The following is a 24,413-nucleotide window of genomic DNA, read 5'->3' on the forward strand; positions in this document are numbered from 1 at the left end:
ACTCGATGTCTCGGTCTAGTTTGTGCTATATAAAAATTAAAAAAATAAATATATATATAATGTGCCACCTAAATTGCAATTTTTTAGACACAAATTAGATAACCTTGCTGCATAATGTGGTCCTCCAAGCCACATACTCTCAATATTCTTCACAATGTAAAGCTCCGCAGAGTGGTTTGGGGGAAATCATTTTGATGATGAAATCTATATTCAATGGCAATCCCTGTGAAATATGGGTTCGTATACTACTGCATTCTGCATAATAAAAGCACGTAAATATGAAGTATATTAGTACTAAGGAACATTAAAGCTGTGAATTCTTTGTGAACTCCATCTATCACCAGACAGTTATAATCCTAATTGGAACCAATGAGAGAGCCACCCTCCTCGTAACTTCCCCAAACAGTCAGTGTGCAAAAGACAGAGACAGTATCTAATGCCAAAATGTGACGCAGATCATGCCTCTAGGTAAGCAAGGGCTTGTAATTAAGAGTTGCTGCCACCAACAAGCAAAGGTGAGACACGTCATGCACTCACTCTCTTCTGCTTTGAAGTTGCGGGGGCTGTTATTAACTTGAGACTGTATTAATATAACTGCACCTATAATGGCCCTCCAGCTTCACGGCTCAATCGGTTGCAGATGGCCCAGAATGCCTCACCTGTCTCAGCGTTGGGTAGAAGCGATCATGGTACAGCAGCAGCTCTAAATCCCTTCACTGGTTACCAGTTATGAGATGGAATCCTATTCAAACTTGACTGCTGGATGTATACATGTATACACTGCTGTAGGATGAATATATGTACTTGGTCCTCCTCTATCTATCCAGCAGAATCTCACTCTACTGTAACATAAAAAATCTAAGAACCTAGGATAAATTGTTTTTGAAAGTCCCACAAGTCAACTTTAAAATTAAGGCTTCAGAGCTTTTTCTGCCCTAGGCCCATCTATCTGATTGATTGATTGAGACCATATATAAAGTGCTCACAGCTACTTCAGTAAGCAGTGTTGTGACGCTCTGAGGAGAGTGACAGTGCCAATCAACTTGGTCAGTAAGATCTGGACTCTCTCCGAGAATTGCTGAGATATCCGTCCACCTTGACTTGCTTTAAGAAGGCACTAAAAACACATATTTTGGTGTTACGGACCCACATAAGACCCGCACAAAGAGTCCCCTTTGTAGAAGTGCATGTGTAAGAAGTGGCCGATAGGTAGGCAGGATTCAAGCAGCGAGAGATACCACATTCAATCACAATATGGAATGACCTGACCCCTTATGAGAAAGGAAAACATCACATCATGAAATCCTTGTTTAGTTCATTTTAAAGCTCTTCTGTTTTGTGCATTTATTTAGTAAGGCATTGGAGTGCTGTAGATAGTCGTAGCAATAGGGAGAAGAAGCAGGGCAATGTATGAGCCCCACTAACTTGTCAATTTCTCCTACAGGGAGAGATCTCTTTCAATGCCAAAGTCCTTATATTAGGTTCAGGTGACATACAAGGCTCCTTCTGCTGCAACGGGGCCTTGTGAATACATCACACATACCAGTCAGCGAGCCAGGCCGAACCCATCAGGGCGCACTAGAAAACCTTTAACAGATGAATACTGTAATGCCCAGCACAAGTCAGCATTCTAGTGCTGAGCCTGTATCTACACTGAACACCCACCCACCACTGATGTCACTGGTCAGGTGACACAGGAGTAATAAAAGAGGCCGAGCCCACGTGCTCTGGGCCAGTTGCACCAGACCTCCAGTGTGTCCTGCGTCAGTGCATGAGTGTTTGCCAGCATGAGGGCCTAGGGCCCACCACAGCCCTTTACAAATACGTCGCTTCTCTCGGCCAATGTTTTCTTAAGTATTTTTATTATACAGATAAGAATGGCCGAGATGTGACTTAATATGCAGTGTGTGCTATAGAAGAGAATTCCCTCCGTGTTGTCAGAGCGGGAAATGTTTGAGCACTGCGTGGAAGACTCAGAAATGTTACTATTCCACTGCTACCGTGTTCACTCCTCGTGAACTTGGATGTGCACGACTGAGGTACAGGACATGGACCCCCATCTCAGTGAATGTCTCACTGCTACAGACACTCCTCAGATATGTTGTGTCACTTATGATGACGCTGATGGCAATTCACCGGCTCCTGCCTGTGACGTTCTATCTAGACCCAGGCATCTAAAGCGCCCTTGATGTTGCAGTTTTATTTTCGAACACTTAACTGCCTGGACACAACAACAGCAAGAAACAGGCCTCCAAGGCACAATGATGTTATCTTGTGTAAATGGTAGTAGAGCTCTGATGCCTAACAGGGCCTGGTTCATGCTTCAGTTAATTGAAAAATAAATACAGAAATACATTCCATAATTCCCGTGTGGCAGCACTCTGACTGCAAACAAGAGCTCCCAATATTATGTCACAGTTAACACTTTAAACACTTCACATATAATATGAATGCAAAGGCTTTGCCTCATCTACTACAGCCACTAAGATTGCAAGTTTTACATTCCTGCGCTCATGTGATGTTTTGGCACGCACAGCACAGATAATACTGTCATTTATTTACACCTTATCCCCCGCGTCTTCCAATTAAAATGCCCCAAAGACAAAACAGTTACCGAAGGAAACTATGTCAGCCCTTCTACTATAGTGAAACCAAAGCGCCATCAAATATTTACCAAGATGTGCTGCATATTCAAGGAGGAAATCGTCACTGTGCGTTTAGCTCACCAAATGTACAAGTCCACTTTTATGGCAGAGCGTGCCTAATCCACGTAATTTCCTAACTGTAAGAGAGCTGCAACATGTAAGCAGGTCTGCGTCATGTTTTCTTTCTCTAAAATACCATTTACTTGTAAATGAGGCATTTAAGACCTGTTAACTACTCGGGTGCGGCTGCAATTAGATGCTCGCCAGCACGTGAAGCTGTGTCAGCCCGGGCTGACACACACGACGGGGGGGGCTGAAGCCCCGTGAGCCCAATGGGTGTTGCGCGCCTGGAAGAAGGTCATACTGTTTAATGAATTCCATGAAGTTGGGATCTTCTAGTTTTGTGCTTAGGCCATTGACTTTACAGGAACAAATGATACGGTTGTTTCTGGTTTTGTTCCTCTGGTCGAATTTAATCATGCCATTCTGTCAATGGTTCCGGTTATGTTTGTCTGCCTATGACCAGTATGCTTGTTTGCTTCAGGGTGAGCAAACGTGATGGTGATTTTCCTTTCAGTTTGGACTGTGCTCTTTGTTGTGCTGTGTTCATCCGGGCCTTTCGCGCCTCTCAGCATACTCTCTGATGGGTTTAATAGTTGTAGCGGACTCGGGTAACGGGGGGAGACTGCTTTTTTATTTCTATGCCCTATTTTGCAAATGACTCCTGCTGCCGCCAGATCTGTTCGATGGTAGAATTATCAGTGAAAGTTGCTGTGGTAATTTTGTGACCTGTTGGGTCGGGATTAAGCTTAAACTCTATGCTTTCTAGGTTACTGGTGCTGATGTGACTCAAGGAAGGGAGTGCTTTAAATAGTTTTAGTAATACACTCGTAATGGGGGATAAAATCCAACTTTTTATAGTCAATGATGAGATCAGGCGAGACCGGCCACTGTTCGATATCCACACTGTTTCCGATTTGTTTCTCCTCCGTGATTTGTCCCTGGGTGGTCGGGCCATGATTATGAACATTTTGATCATTAGATGTACTATTTTGGTTGTATAAGTCATTGTACTTTACAGTCGTTGCTGCGCCACTTCCCATGCGGTGATTGTTTGTTATTTTATGATTGGTCCTGACCTCGTCGTCGCCCTCCTTGTGGGGGATGGCATCCTTTGCACTGGTTGAAGTGACTTCTGACATGTTAAGACCCATTGTGGTGGTGTTTTTAATGGTTTGTGTGGCCTGGGTTGATGAGTGCCGTTTCTTTTCTTTTTTTATAGGCTTGAATATACTGTATACATTTGGTGACTGCGAGTGTCCTGTTATGGGTTCGATTTGACTTATTGAGATAGAGATCTTATTCGTAGATGGGGAAGTTTAAACCTCTGGGCTGACACCCTCAGTGTTTGTCGATATTGTCTCAACTTCACTTTGAGTGGCGTCTTGCTTCTTCGTGGTGCTGGTTGCATTCTGGGCCTGTCTTTGTTTTTCCCATTTCTTGCCTTTCTCAAGCGTTTTCTTTCCCGCTTGGACAGTGGGGCTATTATTTTTGGTGACTTGGTAATATGATCAGTTGATGGAGTGACCAGGGGGGCTGGGTTGCTTAAGACTACTGTTGGTGGAGATTTATTAATATTTCCAGGTGTTTGGGCTAGGTTGGACTCCAGTGCTTTTGCATTTTGCTCCTTCAGGGGGCTAGGACAAGCCGGATCCTCTTCCCTCAGTGTTTCTTTCACCTTGTTGACCGGTGGGTTGGTCTTGAATGCAGTGTCCCTGGAGACCCCCAATCATTCAGACATTAAACCTGGGACTACAGCTAATTGATCTATTATTTGAGTGCAGTGGCAATGACATGTTTGAAAAGTAGTTTCTCGTTCTTGCCGCACCCTCTTGATCATGTCACTGAAGTTTTGCAACCTTTGTTCAACACCCTGTGCATGGATAGCTAAGATGTTTAAGAGATCCACTTGGGTGTCTACCTTGTTGGTGTGATAGATCATAGCTTTACCGATGGTGTCAAGGGTATTTAACAAGTGCATCCAGACTATTTTCGGCGGTGATCTGGCTTTCTCCTCCTGTAATAATTGGAGGTCCGGAGACAGTAAAGTCAGTGAATCCGGAATCTCACTTGGGTTTTCCCTTTTTTGTGAATACTGCACAGTGGGGGAATTTTCAGCGTTTTTAAAATTGAAGGATGTGTCATCATATTGGGTAGAAAATGAGAGATCCTGGCCACTTCGATACACTGTTGCCAATAGGTGTTGAGGCGTAGTGTGTTGGTATTGCTTCTTGTTGTTTATTTCGACAGGATCCATGTCGTCTATAGGCGTGGGTATATGTTTGTTTCCAAATGGACTGAGGATGTTTAAACTCGTCTCATGTGTTGGAACTGCCTCATTGCTGCAGTTCAGAAAAGGGGGTGGTGATGAACAGAGTGTCTGAATTAAGCAGACCACTCTTACCCAGTCCAAAGATCAGGGCTTGATCCATCACCGTTATTTAGCTCACTGCCCCATCCCAGCTCAGAACCTGGCTATATGCAAATTAGTCTGTCCCTGGCCCCGTGCATCATGGGAACAGGGCAGACCAAACTACCAAGCCACCCCCTTTTCTGAATCATTTTGTCCACCATAAGCGTGGAAGGGTATACTCAGATGTGAGTCCCTTGCTCATTGCACCATCAGGATTCAAGCAAGCCGGGCCGACGACGCCTGAAATAGCAGAAACCGGTCCCCGGAAGCTTGTTTCCTTCCCAGTACAAGAATTGGCTTGGTAGTTTGGTTTGCCCTGTTCCCATCATGCACTGGGACAGGAACAGACTAATTTGCATATAGCCAAGTTCTGAGCTGGGATGGTGCAGTGAGCTAAAAAACGGTGATGGATCAAGCCCTGATCTTTGGACTGGGTAAGAGTGGTCTGCTTAATTCAGGCACTCTGTTCATCACCACCCCCTTTTCTGAATCATTTTGTCCACCATAAGCGTGGAAGGGTATACTCAGATGTGAGTCCCTTGCTCATTGCACCATCAGGATTCAAGCAAGCCGGGCCGACGACGCCTGAAATGGCAGAAACCGGTCCCCGGAAGCTTGTTTCCTTCCCAGTACAAGAATTGGCTTGGTAGTTTGGTTTGCCCTGTTCCCATCATGCACTGGGACAGGAACAGACTCATTTGCATATAGCCAAGTTCTGAGCTGGGATGGTGCAGTGAGCTAAAAAACGGTGATGGATCAAGCCCTGATCTTTGGACTGGGTAAGAGTGGTCTGCTTAATTCAGGCACTCTGTTCATCACCACCCCCTTTTCTGAATCATTGCTGCAGTGGCGGCTAAGTGCTGTTTGTTTTTCCTGCTGCAAATGAGTTCTGAAATGGGTGGGTGATAATGCTAGTGTATTAATGCCTCTGTGGCTTTAGTTTTGTGACTTTGTCCCCTTTCTAGAGGAGTTTTGGTTGTGTGGAATCGCGAGTCTTGGGCTTCACTGTTTACCGCATTTTGGTGGCCTTGTCCCGTTTCCCGAAATTCCTCTATTTTGTGATTTTGGGTCTTGCTGCTGCTTCTCTCCCGGAGAGACTTTGTGGCGACTTCACTTTGAGTGTCGGTGGTATCTTTACTGATTTTGTAATATTCAGGGCGATCAAGTTCAGTCTGATCCTGTTTAGTCCCGATGGTTTTTGTCGCCACTTTTAAGAAATCAGTGATCAGTGCCCGTTTACTGCTATTCGGGCATGAATGATGCCTGGATGGTACCGGTGGAGTACCTTTCTTACCACCTTCAAGAGCTACGTGTGGGGCCGACTCGATGAATTTTTTGCTGGTGATAGTCTCGGTGCTTGTCTTTGCAGGGGTCACTGCGTTGATGAAGCTCCAAACGTGGACTGCTTGTCGCAGTTTATTTGTGTTGGCTCTGTTTGGATCGCTCCTCCCTGCGAGGAGCCAAGTGGGCTGCTGGTTTCCTCCGCGGTCAACGCCGGGGTGCCTACCTTTTCCGCTTCCTTTTTCGCATCTTTTTAGGGCTCGGCCTACGCTCACGAAGTGGGCGGAGCTTCGAGCTCCTAATGTTAAAGAGAAAAAAAAGGTATCTCTAGGGATTTGGCCAGACACATTCCTTAGTGTTTTCTGGTATCTGCCTAGTGATTCGTCTTCGCTGTGTTGTTGTTTTTAGTAGCGTTGACCTGATAGGCTATAAGTAATTTACGCGTGCCCGATGTGGCATATTCTGTGCGCGAACGAGCACGGCCGAGTGATTAATCTTAATTAGGAGCTGTCAGAGTGCCCGTGTAATGCAATCCAGATGGTGCCGCGTTTAACATTTAAGTTCCCTTGTATGTTCGTTTCCCAGAGCCGCTCCTGACAGACACTGGACTGCGCGCGCCCTGTCACCAGCGGAGGGGGGTTTGCAGTCGAGCACGCCGCAATTCACAGTTTAACATTTAAGTTCCCGTGTATGTTCGTTTCCCAGAGCCGCTCCTGACAGACACTGGACTGCGCGCGCCCTGTCACCAGCGGAGCGGGGTTTGCAGTCGAGCACGCCGCAATTCACATTTCAGAACGACGAAGGCTGGCGGCTCTGCCCGCAAGCTCCGCTTCCTCCATTGAGCTTTTAGCTGTCTGCCTAAAATACTTATTTTCACATGAAGGAGGGAGCATTTCTCGCCGCTCCCGGAGGATTACGAATGCTGGCCATGTCTTCCGCTCCAGGGCCGCGGCCAAAATTCGCTTATTTATTGCGCCTTTTAACCAGAAGCCTGTGGTTAGACAGTGTAAAGCAATTTAGCAAAGTAGAAAAGGAAATCTTTACTTAACAATGCAGTTCGCTAGAAGAGGCAGGGAAAAGAATGCCAAGCCCCCGTAGCAGGGTTTGAATAGCCAGTACCACAGAAGGATCTTAAAGGGACAGACGAAGAAATGTACAGCGCCGAGAGTCTGACTAATGGCAGACTGCGCTATACAAGCATGATAGCTATGCGGCGAAGGGCAACATGTGTGTAGCTGTTCACCTTTAAAGGGCGCGTGGCCAGTCTGAGACCTCCATGTGTTTGGCTAATTAGAATAGAGCCCCCCCCACCCCCATGGGTGCCAGAGTAATAATAGTGAATTTAAGATATTTGCTATTTATGCAGAATATTCTGCCTTCCTTCGCTTCCAAACACCTGAAGACACTGCCATAGACAGAGACATACACAGACACGCAGCTAACTCATTACTTATTTATGCACTGAAGTATTTCTTTTATATAGTGCGACAAACCGTAGGGGAAGGGGGTCGAACACGCTCCAGATAACGAAAGGGGTCGCAATTCACCGAAAATGCCTCTTTACAAAAAATAACATTTACAGAAAAAAAGAGGAAGTGTGAAAGGAGGGAAAGAGGAGAGCAGAGAGAGTCGAGGGGAGAGAGAAGGAGAAATGAAGGCGGCGACAGATCTTTATTCCATCAGCAGACTGTAGTGAGTAGTGAGTAGTGAGTAGAGTAGTGAGTAGAGTAGTGAGTAGAGTAGTGAGGTGAGTAGAGTAGAGTAGTGAGTAAAGTAGTGAGTGCAGAGTAGTGATTAGAGTAGTGAGTAGTGAGTAGAGTAGTGAGTAGAGTAGTGAGTAGAGTAGTGAGTAGTGAGTTGAGTAGTGAGTAGAGTAGTGAGTAGTGGGTAGTGAGTAGTGAGTAGAGTAGTGAGTAGAGTAGTGAGTAGTGAGTAGAGTAGTGAGTGCAGAGTAGTGAGTAGTGAGTAGAGTAGTGAGTGCAGAGTAGTGAGTGCAGAGTAGTGAGTGCAGAGTAGTGAGTGCAGAGTAGTGAGTGCAGAGTAGTGAGTGCAGAGTAGTGAGTAGAGTAGTGAGTGCAGAGTAGTGAGTGCAGAGTAGTGAGTAGAGTAGTGAGTAGAGTAGTGAGTGCAGAGTAGTGAGTGCAGAGTAGTGAGTGCAGAGTAGTGAGTGCAGAGTAGTGAGTGCAGAGTAGTGAGTAGAGTAGTGAGTAGTGAGTGCAGAGTAGTGAGTAGAGTAGTGAGTAGTGAGTGCAGAGTAGTGAGTAGAGTAGTGAGTGCAGAGTAGTGAGTAGAGTAGTGAGTAGTGAGTGCAGAGTAGTGAGTAGAGTAGTGAGTAGTGAGTAGAGTAGTGAGTAGTGAGTGCAGAGTAGTGAGTAGAGTAGTGAGTAGTGAGTGCAGAGTAGTGAGTAGTGAGTGCAGAGTAGTGAGTAGAGTAGTGAGTAGTGAGTGCAGAGTAGTGAGTAGAGTAGTGAGTAGTGAGTAGAGTAGTGAGTAGTGAGTGCAGAGTAGTGAGTAGAGTAGTGAGTAGTGAGTGCAGAGTAGTGAGTAGTGAGTGCAGAGTAGAGTAGAGTAGTGAGTAGAGTAGTGAGTAGAGTAGTGAGTGCAAAGTAGAGTAGTGAGTAGGACATCACAGGCAGCAGCTGTGCAAGCTTCTTACACTCACAAGGAGACCACAGGCAGCTGAGGTGCAATCTTCTCCTACTCACAAGAACGACATCACAGGCAGCAGCGGTGCAAGCTTCTCACACTCACAAGAACGACATCACAGGCAGCAGCAGTGCAAGCTTCTTACACTCACAAGAAGGACATCACAGGCAGCACCAGTGCAAAGTTCTTACACTCACAAGGAGACATGCCAGCAGAGGTGCAAGCTTCTTGCACTCACAAGAAGGACATCAGAGGCAGTAACGGTGCAATATTCTCACACTCACAAGGAGATCACTGGCAGTACACACCACATGAACACACTCCACAACACATAGCAACAATACATTGGCATTTATAATGCTATTAGCTCAAACTCAAATAAATCCGAGCCCGATTGCATTTCTAATGCTTGTTTGGAGTTAGCTAACACATTTTGGTCTTTTTAGGTTTCGCAGGCGTTGCAGCACGAAGCGCTGCCGCCAACGAGACTTATAGTCGCCGTGTTTGCCTCCAAGGCAGACAGACCTGGAGACAGACCTGTGCACGAGCCGATTCTAGTATGGGCACGAGCCGATTCAGGTCTGTGAACGCGCGACGATATGGCGAGTTCGTGCCTGACACAAACATGGCCGCTTTTTTGAGACTTCGCGACTATCGAAGCGTAAACAAGTCTAGTATACTTGACCGAGTTTTTAAGACGCATACTAAGTTCATTTGTAGTTTGATAAAGCAAAACAAAAGTTAATTGCCAAGTTAAAAGATTCGATTTTAAATCGATTGGAGGTTCGTAAAGATGACGCTACGTTTTTGTTTTCCGGGTTTCCCAAGTTGCCAGTGTAGTGGTTAGCCCAAAATCCTGTGACTCTGGTTGGCCCCAAGTCCCGTGATGCGCGTGTCGCATGACGTGGCAAGAGTCGATTGGCTGCATTTTGGTAACTCCAGGTGAAGCGGTTGACAGTTGAGGCGGCGGCCAGGTCGGTACACGTTTTCGGGCTGATGGAAGACGGCGGAAGCGGGGCGGCCCGAGGGGCTTATGGAGCTCCTAGTTCTGGCGGCAGCTTCGACCTCGAGAGGTTCCTACGGCAGCCACAGACTGTGACCCGAATCATTAGCGCGGTGAGGAACCATGAGCATAGGCAATCGTGCTACGGTTGAGAGCGAAACCGGAAAGCTTTACGCATTTAGAGCCGTAGTCCTTTCTGCTGACAGTTAGAAAATGTACTTTCAATTGCACTTTCACTTTCCTGTCATGATCCGAAGTTAGAAACAACTTGTAGAGCAGAGGGTGGGGTTAAGCGCGGTCTCGAACATGCTACGCCTTTTAGCTTTGCGTAGCCATGCACCTTGGGAGAGGTATGCTTGCACAGCAGTGGAAGGACTTTTGCAGGAGGCTCAGTCAGCATCCCTTTGAGTTGCAGCGATCAAGAAGGGCAATTTTGGGAGCCAGGATACTTAAAAACATAATTTGCTCTGAACAAGTAAGGGTTTAGCATAGATAGTGGGCAGTGACCTCACTTTGCGCAGGAAGAGATGTCTCAACTATATCATTTCAAAATACTGTTTCTCCCTTTGATACCACCGAGACTGTTACTAGATGGATAGCTGTTCACACATATAACTGACTGAATTCAAGCTAGCCTTTCTGATGAAATCGGTCCCAGGATTCTTGTTTCTGGTCCAGGGATAACCGGGCTGGACTCTTCTCATGAGGAACAGGGTCAAGGCTGATATGTTGGGTCTGAACTGGGGTAGCGAAGTGAGCAGAAGAACATTGATGGATTTAACCCAGATCTAAGAGTCACTTGGGGTTGAGTGCCTGAAAAGTTTCAATGCTCAGTCCATCATCTTCTCTTTAGCAAGCAGTTTATTCCAGAATAAGACATCACTTCTCCTTGTTCTTCCAGTGTGACTGTATAGCTAGGCCTCACTGATCCCTGTTTTTTAGGTCATTACGACTTCCAGGAAAAACTTACTTCGGAATGCATGATGGACTATTTTACATCTTAAAAGAACACCCAATCACCCTCCTGTTATTCATTTCTCACCTGTGCGTGTTAATCCGTTTTTATGTTTCTCAGAACTGGCAAAGCCAACAAGTGTAATTAACAACATTTGTAACGAGCATTTGCAATGCAAATGGTCTTGCATTTTTGAAACTTTTACCTATTGGTGTTGTAAATGACAATGCCTTTTATTATTGCTGGTTTTTTAAACACATAAATAAAAGGCATTGTCATTTACAATGCCAATAGCTCAAAATCTTGTAATTGCGAGACCTATGGCATTGCAAATGCTTGTTTCTCCCCTCCTCTTGTCCTTCCAGACCTCTTAGTGAGTTTGTTGCCCTTTCACCTAGTGATCCGGGATTGTCTGCTTGGTCAGTGTCTCTTGGGGAGGCGTTTGCTTGACGAGTTTTGGTGTTTGGGTTGCTTGCCGGAGCTTCCTGCAGCTTCCAGTGGCTCCCGCGGTACAGGAACTCTGTACCTACTCCACTAACTCAGTTGTTTAAAGTGCTGAGGAAGGTTTTCCTGAGTAAGATGGGGAAAGTCCTGTGCTCACCTCACCACGCACCTCGGCACTTTAGCTATCACTTAAGGTGTCCTGGTTGGGGCTCTGGTAGGGATTCTCAAAAATTGATCTTTCCTTCTACCTGTTTGACTGCCTTGATTCCTGATGGTTGTGCCACCTGACTGGTGGAGCAAGATGGCGGAGCAAAGTGGCTAGGGAAGGCTGCCTCACAGCCTCACAGCTCCTCAGATCCACAATTCCACAACTCCTCACAGCACCTCTCTCCGATGGTGCAAACCAGAAGGGGGGCAGAGGCAGAGATTTCCAGTCTGTTGTTTGTTCCCTCCTACTACCCCTAATTGCCCCCGTAATCTCACCTCAGTTTGCTGCACGGTGTGTGGTGTGGGGTGGGGACGGCTAGCTGGGGGTACTGCTGCTGCAGTTTGGACCCTCGTTGTCCTCACTTCGACTTTTGCGGCTGCTGAAAACGCCTCAAATTCCGGGCGCCGCTGCCGCTGGTGTGGGTGCTGCACAACACAGTGATGCTTTGTGGCAAGCTCACCTGCACCCGGGACCGGGATCCTCGGCCGATGAAACATGCAGCAGGATCAAGGATGGGAGCAGGCACGCCACTTGCGTTCGGTCCGCTGGGTGGGCACATCTATGGGCTGGAACGAACCAGACCGCAGTCCTGCTGCCCCCAGAGCAGGAGCCCGGTGCTGGAGCGAAAGGTGGGGCTTGAGCCAGACCGAACGTGAGCTTGATCGCCTCGGCGTCCCCTGCGTCTCGCCGTCTCCCGCCTCCCGTCTCCCTGCTCGCGGCTGTTGGCAAACGGTAAAACGAGGATCTGGACCTCAAACGGGTCAGTTCCTGCCTCTCTCTCTCGCTGTAGCTTATCCCAATCCAAAGACAGCAGACCTATTATTTTATCTGAAATTCATTCTTTCTGATAGGACAGCTACATCCCTGAGTGTGAAAATAGCTTTTGGTGGTTTGTCACTGTAGGTGCGTCTTGTATGTACCACTTTTAAATACTAGGCATGATACCTTTTGGGCTACAATGCATAATTGGTTGTGACTTATTTAATATTTAAAAATAGAGCTCTTTCCTGACAGAAAGGGTTATTTTTACTTCTTCGCCTGCAGGTTTGAAAGCTGCAGGAGTCGAGCTATGCACGTAACGATGAGGCCAGGTTTTCTTTGTTGTCACTCTAGTAGATAGCTCAGTAATTGCTGCAGTCCACAGGTGCCACTTTTGGCCTTATTGTAAAGTTGAATGTGTCATTTGGGACTGGCCAATTTTACCATATTTTAGGGTTCAGAGTTCATACATTGCGGCCTGTACAGCAGTTCCCCAGTGTACTAGTATTGCTGGCTTTTGAACTTTGCACACTGGGTCATCGCTCTAAGGGCAGTTTCTGCTGGAAGACGAGTCTGCCTAGGTCCTAGAAGCCTGCCTAACTGCCTGCTGGGAATGGGAAAGAGCGTGTATGGCTCTGTGATTGGGTCGCGGATCGACCCGATCTTTCAAAGATGGCGGCCGCAATGACCCTGAATGGAAGTGCCGGCAACGCTCCACTCACGAAAGAAGGGAAGCAGAGAAAAGGGGCGGAAACGGAAGAGGACACTCTCTTGAGGCGTGCAGGTGTGGCGTGCAGAGGAAGACCGGAGGACGCGACAGAGACACAGGGACCTAGAGAAGAACACACCGATGCTGAGGAACCCGCAGGAGAGGCGGAGCTTGGAGCGGAAAACGTGAAGCGGCCCAGTACTCCATGAAACAGCTCTAGGAGCAACGCGAGTGAGTCCAGTCCTTCCCAGGAGAAGAGAAGGCTGTGGCTCCCAACCCCACGGCCCAGGAGGGTCGTGGGTTCAGGCAAGTGACTGAGTTGCCGTTTTCTTTTGTTAAGGGGTGGTGGGCAGGATTAAAGCGCACTCAGGGTGATTGGGCACAGACCTTTTTCCCCCACTAAGGCACGAGGCACTATAGGGACTGTGAGGGGTGCACTTGACCACCTCCCCCCAATATCCACTTTCAGACTTCCCATCCACTTACCCCTGCCTATGCTTCTTTCTTTTCCGGTACCTGTGTGAGGAAGAGGACCCAGACGATGTAGCCCTCGGGAGCAAGATGAGAAGCTGGACACCTGTTAACCCAGCATACCTAGAATCCCAACAAGAGAATCCACACCAGTGCTGATTTCATTACAAGACAGGAGGCTACATTATGCATTAATCCTTTAATGCAACTCACAAGCAGCCGCTTACATCATAAAAGGAAGAATCAGAATGCAGTGACAGCGTTACAACAATATAAGGCATGAGCAACAACAGAGCTGCCTCTTTTAAATGCGGCTCGCAAGCAGATAAGTTGCTCCTTTTTGCTCTTGTATAATCTTCATTGAATGCTTTCCATTTCTCCTTATTGATTGATTGTTTATTTTGCTACTATATTCATTGACCTTTCTTTTATGGTTATATGTTTTAATTGTATTTATCTTTGGGTTTTGCCTCTGGCATAGTTTGCCTCAACCCCTGGTCCGGTTCTCTTCCCGAACCCTTTCTCCCTTCCCCGACTTCCAATTTATGGTTGTCGTTAGCTCCCCCCCCTCACTCCCGTCCTCACCGGGTGCGTGTGTGGGCTGTTTTCTTCTCTCGGACGCTCGATCTTCAAAACGCCCTCCCTTCTTTGCTGCGTGTCCTTGAGTTTTTGTTTTGGCCTAATTCGACAGATTTAAACGTATTTACTCGTTTTAAACATTACCTTAGCCTGTTTTGAATATATTTGGCACTATTTAAGTATATCTAACCCGATTTAAGTACTTTACCCCGACTTAAATATTTTTTCTAGAACCCCTACGCCATATCTTTTCCTTAGTTTCATAAATTTAAAAAACAATCACAAATAAAGGGGATTTAGGTGTTAGATTTAAAAAAAAAATAATAATAATAATAATAATAAATAATAAAAAAATAAATAGATATAAGATAAGGGGCTTTTAAGATTCTGTTGTTTTATACCTTAACCTATCCTAACTTTACCTACCTGTCGTGTCTGACATTGAGTCAGATGACGCTATCACTAGCTCCCCTAACCACACTAATGATTCTTTTAAAATATTCCTACAAAGAGAGATGAGGTCCTGCATGATGGACACGTTGAAGGAGGTCATGTCATCTAAGAGACCCTTCTTACAAGAAGATGATGACTGCGCTCCTCGTGATCCTGAAGCAGTATGCTCCAAAAACACAAAAAAAGTAAAACATTGTGAAGGCACTATTAGAGGTCGTGGCACCTCACTTGACCTGGGAGGTCCTAGCACCTCGCGTTCGTTGGGAGGCCCCGCGCCTCAAAAGTTACCGGTGTCGTTCGCGACACAAATAGGATGGGTGTCCCTAGCGGCACTAACCTGGTGGGTGTCCCTAGCGACACAAATTTTAATAGTGCATGTGATGATGTAGGTACCGATTCGGACGAAGTCTTGAACGATCCTTATGATGAGTTCGTCCATGACCTGGATGACCAGCAGGGGTGAGGGAATCCTATCGCCCGATGCCCGAAACATGTTGATTTTTAAGATGAACAAGAAGATTTAATATCTATTTTGTCCGACGGACAAGTAGACATTAAATCACTAAAAATATACAAGCTGCATGCACTCTCTGGTACTCGCGGCGATTACACATGCTGACATAAAGCCTAAGAACTTTGGAGGCTTCTCATTGGCTAAAAGCCCATGACAGAGCTCTAGCCAGTAGTTGGCTGGGAGTCTTGAGCCCAGCAAAACATCACTGTTTCTTCAGTGAGAAAAGTGCGGGTTAAACACAGGTGCAGCCCACCCACTCTCCTAACCAAGCTGCTGAACATGCAAAGAGTGGGGCGAGGCAGGAAACGCTTTCTCTGCTGCCGGGTCCAAGCGCTGTGGTACGGGGCATCCGTGTGGTCTCTCTGACACCGGTTGTAGAGTGGCTCGATTTCCCCCATCCTGCAGTGTCGGTTTCGGCCTCACGCAGGCGTCTCCAACAGGTGAGTCGGACCGCTGAATAAACCCATAAATTATCAGCAGAAAAACGCACCGTTTACTAAGAAATGTACGGAAACTGTGATGCTGCATGCTACGGGCTGGGATCAATGACTATTGGGGTGGGGTCAAAAGTATGGCATTTTAAGGTAATTTACAGCAAGGGCATGAATTTATCACGCATAACCACATGGTTGGTTAGTGCTGGGCAGCTATTTTCCCTTTGCTGAAATGCTGCACTCCAGTGACAGTGATCGATCGATTCTACAGTCACTAGAGCCCATCAGAGTGGAGCATTGGTGTACCTTGCAGCTGGAGAGCTCTAGACTGGGTCATATTCCGTCCCAACTGTGGCCTCGCATCTTCCATGTTGACTGCGCCCATGTGTCTCTTACAGAGACTGTTTGACACGCAAACCTTGTATTCTGTTTACTATGGCTGTGGTTATGTCACACGAATATGGCGACTTTACACAGGTCCCTATATGAGCAAGGCACTCTTCCATGTAAATTGAGACTATTTATGCAGCACACCTCTTGATACCTAATGATCGTGATATATTGGGCACTACAATAATTAAACAACACTGCCCCCTGTCATTTCCAAGGATGCATTAGTGACAGTCTTTTACTGTAAACACAGGGTATTCTAATCCCTGCAGGAGTAATACCTATGCCCAGCCTTTACAGTCGTGCAGTTATTTTGTTTCGGTTTATTAAAGAAAACACCAATAAAAAGACAGAAGTAAAATGTTTTTATTTAAGTTTACGCATTAGCTGTTCAAAGTGTGCTAACACTCTATTATACATCTTCTGCATCTCAATCACTTCAAGTTAATATTATGAAAGACTGAGATTCTCGCAAGTAAACAAACTTGGACAAAGTATCACCTCGTCACCATCTGGCCACAGGTGCATGAAACAGCGCTATCAAATGAAGTGAGAAACATGATGGGGACCATGGCCTCGACCCACTGCTTAAGTTAACTAAGTGACGAAGGCATGTTTTACTCAATGTGAACTCAATGCCACATCTTTCTAAATCCGGGGTTTCCTCACTGGGAGATGGCCACCATCGCTTTGGGTCAGTCACACCTACATTATCTGCCAATAGTTTATATACTGGTGCCCAATGCTATTTTTCCTCCCCAGTCTTTAACTAATTACGAATACAGGCATCAGACAATGTCAACACCTATGTATACATAATCCTATCACTCACATTCTTAAAGAATGACACTGGCTGCAAGAAACAGCTCATTCATTGCTCTCTGCATCGCACACGAGACCATCCATTACACAGGACCGATCTTTCTTCAACTCAAATGTCACACCTACTGCTAAAGAGTGTGTCTGTGGTACAGACTGGCCCTGCGAGTGACGCTCTGGAAAATCCCCCAGTCCAGAATACAGATACTTAAAAAACACCCAGAATTTCAGATTGCGATAAAGAATTGGCACCTCCCAAACACACTATCCTTTCCTAGCAAAGGTCCAACAAAAGAATTGAAAAACATTACTTACCTGTAACTTTGTTTGCACCGTATAAATGTTACAAATTACCATGCTGTTCATTTCATGCTGAGCTTAGGCCACTGCAATGTGTCCTTCGTTGTTGTGCAAATTTTGGTTTCAAGCTTGTGACATGACGTATGATCCAGAAATTGAAAGTTTGCCTGCAAGGGATTTTGTTTCTGTTTTTTTAGAGATCCTGTCTCGAACGTGCTTATAAAGGTTACACCCTGATTAGTGGTGAACAATGAATTCAATCAGACAATCAAAATAAACAAAAAATCTTAAAAACCACATTAAATGTGACACACAGGGAAAATATCTACTTCAAAACAAGCATGTATTTAATATATGTTAAATCTTGCAAATCAGGGAACAGAACAATAGTTCGAATCAACCAAGTATAGCTCATGAGGTGGCAAAAGACAACCTACACAACAACTATGTTGACATCTTTTCATCAATTCCTAAAAGGATGTGATTTGAATACATCAATATACAGTACCTTCTACACAATGAATGTACAAAGAAAAAGATGCCATAGTCGACGTTTCGGTCTGTGATGGCGATGAGACCGTCAGACCATCTTCAGGACAAGAGGTTGATAGAAAACCTTTCAAGAGCAATAATTTTAGTCTGTTCTTTTCAGACAGCTGGAACCAGATAAAAATTGATTTTCTGGACTCTCATGAACAAATCTTCCATGCTCTAGATGAAAATGGCAATGTTCTATGAAGTAAGTTGACAAAGTTAGATGTAATGAGGGGAGCTGCGATCATCCGCACCACGCCGTGGATGTTAGACCATCAGCGATGTGTTCACGGAAGGTTCTTTATCCGTTAATTATCTTCACATGAAACATAACACTCGGTGAGCGGCCAATATCTGAACCACGCCGTATGTATCAAAGCGTCAGTGGCGTGTTCACGAAGACTCTTTTCTCCTTATGGTCCTCCTGAACGTATAGGGGTTCCCGTCACTCTGGAACTGGTAAAGATTCTACCTGTGGCTCAAGCTTTTCAAAATAAATGTTATCGCGTTTCCTCACTAAACATTGATGACGGACTATGGCACATCATGTTACCGTGTCTAACGTATGATCAGCATGATCAAATACCCTGCAATCAAAAATGCACCATTCTGTATCACGTCATGCCTAAATACAACTGCAAGCTTGCCACAACAAAACTGGTGCTCTTTCAAAACACCCTTGCAACATCCAAAACAGATATTTTAAACCCACTGTCTACAAAATTCATGCTTTAAAGGACATGTTGACGTGCTATAAATCAACAAAATAAATCTACCAGTCATGTAAAGCTAACGAGGTGGTAACTTTTCAGAAAATCCCGAATCCCCTTCAGGCGCTTGAAAGGAGCACACATTGCTGTAGAAATGCAACCATGTGTAAAACAAAATAAAAATATAGTGAATGTTTCTCTGTCAGCTCTTATAATTATGTCGGAAGACAGTGGGGCAAGTGGATTTTTAGGACATGTAAATCTTAGTAGCTTTTTGTCCCTTGGCCAAGTAGATTATTAAAAAATTCCACACCCCTGACCAGGTTCTGATTGACTTGGATTTTAACATCCATTCCGAGGCTGACTCTTCTCCCTCTTCTAAAGACGCCATTTGTGACCCTTTGGGTGGCAAAATGTGTTCCCCTAACAACATCTCCCACCCTAATAGTTCTAAATGGTTTCCCCACGATCATGTCACCAAGTGTATTACCAGATGGCTAAGAAAGTCTCTGGAGAGAGAGACTCGCAATACCCTAAGATCCGAATGCCTGAGGCCCTGCATCGAAGACAAGGTCTGCCAGACCCCCAATCTAGATCCTGACCTCATAAAATGTTTGTTCAAACTGGGTAAAGACCCCAGGAAAGTCCTTGAGAGGACTCTCAAAAGCTGTCAGGATCGTCTTCTTGATGTCCTCGGGCCCCTTACTAAGATTCTCGATCTGGCCGATATCTCCAATTCACCCCTCGACACTAACCTAATTAGAGGCTGGAGCCAGAGAGCAATCGTTTTGCTTGGCAATGCAAATTCAGGCCTCAATATTGAAAGGAGGAAGACCATCCTCAATAAAATTAATCCTAAACTGGGTGACCTTGCCGAAAAGGAACCTTCAAACAAACCCAAGGTTCTCCTCTTTGGTAAGGCCCAAAATAATATGAGACGTGTCTTCAGTACTAACCTTTTCAGACAGGCCGGAAGAAGGTGCCGTTCTTCTGGCTGAGGAAACTATCGGCCCTTTTCATCCAGTAGAGGCAGAGGTGCTGCGGGCAGAGGTTTCTACCCCTCCAACAGACAATTCTACCCCCAGAGAGGAAGAGGTTCTCGCGGCAGAGGTTTCTCATCCCGAGGAACTCCGAACAGCAACCCTCCAAGTAAGTCCTTCTCTCTCCTCTCCACCTCCCAGGGTCGGGGGAAGACTCAAAAAATTCTATCACGTTTGGAGATCCTTAACTCAAGACCCGTGGGTTATCGAGACAGTTCAAGGGTTCAGAATAGTTTTTGTGGATATTCCATGTCAAACACAAACACCCAATCCTTTGGTTCTTCCAATAGAACATCTAGAAATTGTCAAAGAGGAAATTTCTTCTACGCTCCAAAAAGGCGCTATTATCGAGGTTCCTTGGTCTCAAAAGAGATTTGTAAGCACGCTTTTCTTAGTCCAAAAGAAGGAAAAAGGGTGGAGACCGGTTATAAACCTACGAGAGGTAAACAAGTGCCTAGTGTACAGACACTTCAAAGTGGAGGGCATCCACCTCCTCAGAGACCTTCTTCTTCAGGGAGATTGGCTGGTCAAGCTGGATCTAAAGGATGCCTATTTTACCATCCCTATGGCAGAAGAACATCAACCCTTCCTTCAATTTATATGGGACAATCACCTCTTTCAGTTTCAAGCCCTCCCATTCTGGCTTTCATCCGCTCCTTGGTGTTTCACCAAGATCATGAGGACAATCGTCTCTCTCCTGAGAGCGAAAGGAATCCGCCTCATTATCTATCTAGACGATATTCTCATCATGTCCCAGACTCACTCTCAACTCTTGGAAGATCTCAGGATCGCCATGAATCTCATAGAGGATCTTGGCTTCATTATAAACCGGGAAAAATACATCCTTACCACTTCCAAATCTCTAGAGTTCCTAGGTTTCACCGTAGACACCTCGAAATGTCTCCTCCTGCTTCCCAGCAAGAAGATCGCCAAGATTCGGAAAGAGATCAGGTTTGCTCTAAAACAGTAGTCCCTCACTCTTCAAGAATTGGCCAGACTTCAGGGCTTACTCTCTTCTATTCAGGCCATCTTTCCCGGACCTCTCAACTATCATGCTCTCCAGAGAGTGAAAGCCAATGCCCTCAGATCCGGTCTGTGGTACGGGGACCTTGTAACCTTGGATCAACAAGCAAGGTCGGAACTCTCTTGGTGGCTGGACAATTTGGATGCGTGGAATGGAAGAGCTATCTTCGGGTCGACTCCAAACTTTGTCATAGAGTCAGACGCCAGCCTTCATGGTTGGGGAGAACACCTCCTCGACCAAGACACAGGCGATGTCTGGTCTCAGACTGAATCCTCTCACCATATAAACTTTTTAGAATTGACTGCTGGTCTTCATGCCCTAATGAGTTTCAAACACTCTCTCCAGGGCAGATCCGTTGTTTTGAAGATGGACAACATCTCTGCAGTCTCTTATATCAACTGCCTTGGAGGGACGAGGTCAGAGGACCTCTCTGATTTGGCCAGGAGATTTTGGATGTTCTGTTTAGAATACAAAATTTCCGTGAAGGCGGAATATCTCCCCGGAAAATCGAATTTTTCCACAGATTGGAATTTGAGATTCCTTCAAGACTTCAGCGATTCGAAACTCAACATGAACGTTTCCCATTCTCTGTTTCATTTTTGGGGCCCCTGCGATGTGCACCTTTTTGCCAGCAGATTGACTTTCCAACTGCCCCAATACTTCAGCTGGATGCCAGATCCAGGCGCTCTTGCAGTGAACGCTTTTCTCCAGCCTTGGTCCCTTCTTCACCCTTACGCCTTTCCCCCTTCGCCATGATTCAGAGGGTTCTTCAGAAGGTGAGACAGGACCAGTGCTCCATGGTCCTGATAATTCCCTTCTGGCCTTCTCAGGCGTGGTTCCCCACAACTTTGGAACTGTCCTGAGACATCCCCTTCCTTATTCCTGCAACGAAAGGCATTTAAAAGAGGCAGCTCTGTTGATGCTCATGCCTTATATTGTTGTCACGATGTCACTGCATTCTGATTCTTCCTTTTATGATGTAAGCGGCTGCTTGTGAGTTGCATTAACGGATTAAAGCATAATGTTAGCCTCCGTGTCTTTAATGAAATCCAGATTCTCTGGTCATGTTAATAGGAGAATCGCAATTTTACCGCATCCTTTTAGTTTAACGTTATAGGGATTGTGACTAATGTAGCTAATAAAACTCATCTGTAAGGGTTGTGCGTTTCTAGGACTAGTGTCATATCCAGACCCACCAGAAGCAAAGTAGATTACAGGCTCTTTAGGAGGATAGTCTGCACAGGAGGAGATGCCCATTATGTTCCCAGCCTGAGGAACACCCAGAGAATGTCCTTATTTTTTATTGTGAAAAGTTATGATTAAGGCACTCAGCCTGTCATATCAATTGTGAAAAGCAATTTTAAGTCAATAGGCATTTCAGAGTGGATTGCTATTACTCTGTATTAAAGCCTACAGATAGGTATTTTGTTACATGGAATTTCACAGATTGCTGTAGTATGCAGGGATGTTGGTACTTTTGCCCCCTCTAGCAGACCATGGTTTAAAGATTTGCACTGTGAGGATCCTTGTTAAGCCCTTTTAGGTAAGGTAGTATGTCACTTTGCCATCTGTTATTTTGTATACTTTTGTAATTTTATGACTGTATACCTGATGGTTACCTTGTGGGAAATCTTAAGCTCTCTACGAGAGGACAGAGTTGGTTATGGTGACAAGCTAATGATAACAGCTTTAGGCCTGATTGGTTCACTGAGAAAATATATTTTAGATGCCCCCAGTCTGATCTGTTTAATATGAAAGGTAATGAAAAAAGCAGTAGGCCTTGCGTATTTATTGTGAAAAATGATATGTTAAAGTCGCTAGGCATTTAAGAATGGATTGTTATTACTCTCTATTAATGCCTATCGATGGGTATTGTGCTATGCTCAGTTGCAAAGTCAAAAAAAACCTGCAAAAGTAGCAACAGTTGTGCACGAATCACTCTCTTCTGCATATAAAAACGAATAGGAGGCAGCACTGACAAATAGCATCTAGGATACACCGCATACTCTTAACAGAACTAGACCTGACCTTGCAATAGACATGAAAAAAACATGAGATCTTTAGAAGTCCTTTAAAAGCTGGTGAAGTATGGGGAGGGCGAGGATGAGTAAGCTATGACGCAAAGGGTGAAGGATGAAGGGTTTGGGATTCGATCTGTTCATTTTTCCTGAGCACCAGATGGCTAGAGACGGCCCTGATGACACATTCAGTCAACACTTCCTTGCATTTTGTACTACAGCGTTTTGGTTCCAAGGGATGGACCAGTGCCTGTGGCAACACTTCCTCGAGAGTTAGAGGTGTTCTTTCACTTACAATAGTGGGGCTATCATGAGTTTGGAGAGCCATCCTTTGTCCTTATGCGTCTGAAGTTGAAAACCAATAGAAAATTGTCACAATGAGGAACCGAAAGGCGTGAGCTTGGTAAATGCAAACTTGTTGAAGTGTGCCAGACTTGTGGGTTTAACATATATTGTATTTGTGTATCATTCTCGCATGCTGCATCCTGTCAGTTAGCCTGGTTCCTGTTGGCACAGAACCAGTTCTTAAGCTTCCTTGACTGCTCACCCTGTCTTCAGGTACCGCTACTGCCGCATGCTGGAGGAAGGCTCCTTCCGAGGGAGGACAGCAGACTTTGTCTTCATGTTTCTGTTCGGGGGATTTCTCATGACAGTATCCTTTCAGCGGGTCCAACCCCTGTTTTCCCTGCTGCACTTTACTCTTTAGACCAAACCTTTATAGAGTGTGTTTAGGTGGCCATGTCATTTTTGGAAAGTATCATTAGCTCAAATAAATGATTCACCTGCTGTTTAATCCCCTACCACCCTGTCGAACATTGCAATTGTTTGTAGCCAACTTTATATTGTTTTTCACTAATCTTTAACACCTGCACTCTTCAAGAAGTCTGTGCAATATTAAAAAATGGCTTGGACTTGTAATATGAAAATTACAAGTACAAACTTGTGGACGTGAAATGTAAGGTTCCTGAAGCATCGTCAGAGTGGTTGGTGTCACCAGGGACAAAATATTTCACATACTGTTGATTGGCATATTAGTTGTTTGTGTGTGAGGTACAGGTGGGAGACCACCCTTAATGTAACAAAGGGGTTCTGCTATATATATTGGATAAATGTGATTAATTATTTCTAATCTGTATAGCCGAGAGGGCATGTAACTTTGGGGGTATTTGGAAAATGTTTTTATTATTTGGTACAGGGAATGTTGTTTCTTATAAAACATGGTTGTATCTTCCAGCCCCTTACTGCATCATTGGTCTGTTGCTTCTTGTAGTGAAAGAGTAACTCTGATTTGGCATATAAAGAATGTGTATGGAATCTGTATTGCAAAAAATGCAACAATGTACAGCTTCAAATTTGTAGGGAACAAATGTTATGGATTCTTATGTAAGTGCCAGTCAAACCTGCTTTCTGGCAATATGCAGGTAGAGTCCTATCCTGGGCGGAATGGCAACAGTACCAAGATAATGTGTTATAAAACTCCTCCAGATCAGCCATTGTTTCTTAAATTTTAGGAAATGCATGCTCTTGCCCAGTATTTGTAGTTGAAATTTGCCTTCGAAGCTTCTTTTTCCCTTACCTGGCTAGTAGTGTAAGGTCACAAAGCTGCAATCGGTGAATTTGTAGAATAAAAATGCAATTTGCTTGGGTCTGGTTAGAAATTATACCACAACTGAACTGTAACAAGGAAAATAGGCAATGATTATAGGCAAATATGAGTATACTATTAATATAGGGAGGTACGTGTTAATTTGAATTGAGGACATGTGAGTCTGTTAGTTGGATTGAATAGAGTAATGGAGGGATAGAAGAGGGGAGAAAAGTGTTAATTGGGAGATCATAGTAGTTAGTTGAGGTCTGGGATGAGCAAAGGAGAGATGGATGACGGAAGAACCTGTAGAAAGGGATTAGGGAGGAAGAGAATTAGAGTAGAAAAATGGAGTTTGGGATAGGTCAAAGGAGAGATACCATGAGGGAGAATTTAGAAGGAGTGTTTGGGAGATCATA

General features: G+C 45.1%; 1 protein-coding gene across 1 annotated transcript in view; it reads left to right on the forward strand.

Moving 5' to 3' along the window:
- LOC144792666 (derlin-2-like) overlaps window positions 1–24,413 on the forward strand; it is an 86,746-nt gene that overhangs the window by 9,225 nt on the left and 53,108 nt on the right. Inside the window, exon 4 of the mRNA XM_078667814.1 lies at window positions 22,968–23,061. Within this exon, the coding sequence (XP_078523940.1) occupies window positions 22,968–23,061 (94 nt within the window). The remainder of the gene's footprint in view (window positions 1–22,967; window positions 23,062–24,413) is intronic.

Source organism: Lissotriton helveticus, chromosome 11 (assembly GCF_964261635.1).
Source record: "Lissotriton helveticus chromosome 11, aLisHel1.1, whole genome shotgun sequence".
Classification (NCBI taxonomy): Eukaryota; Metazoa; Chordata; class Amphibia; order Caudata; family Salamandridae; genus Lissotriton; species Lissotriton helveticus.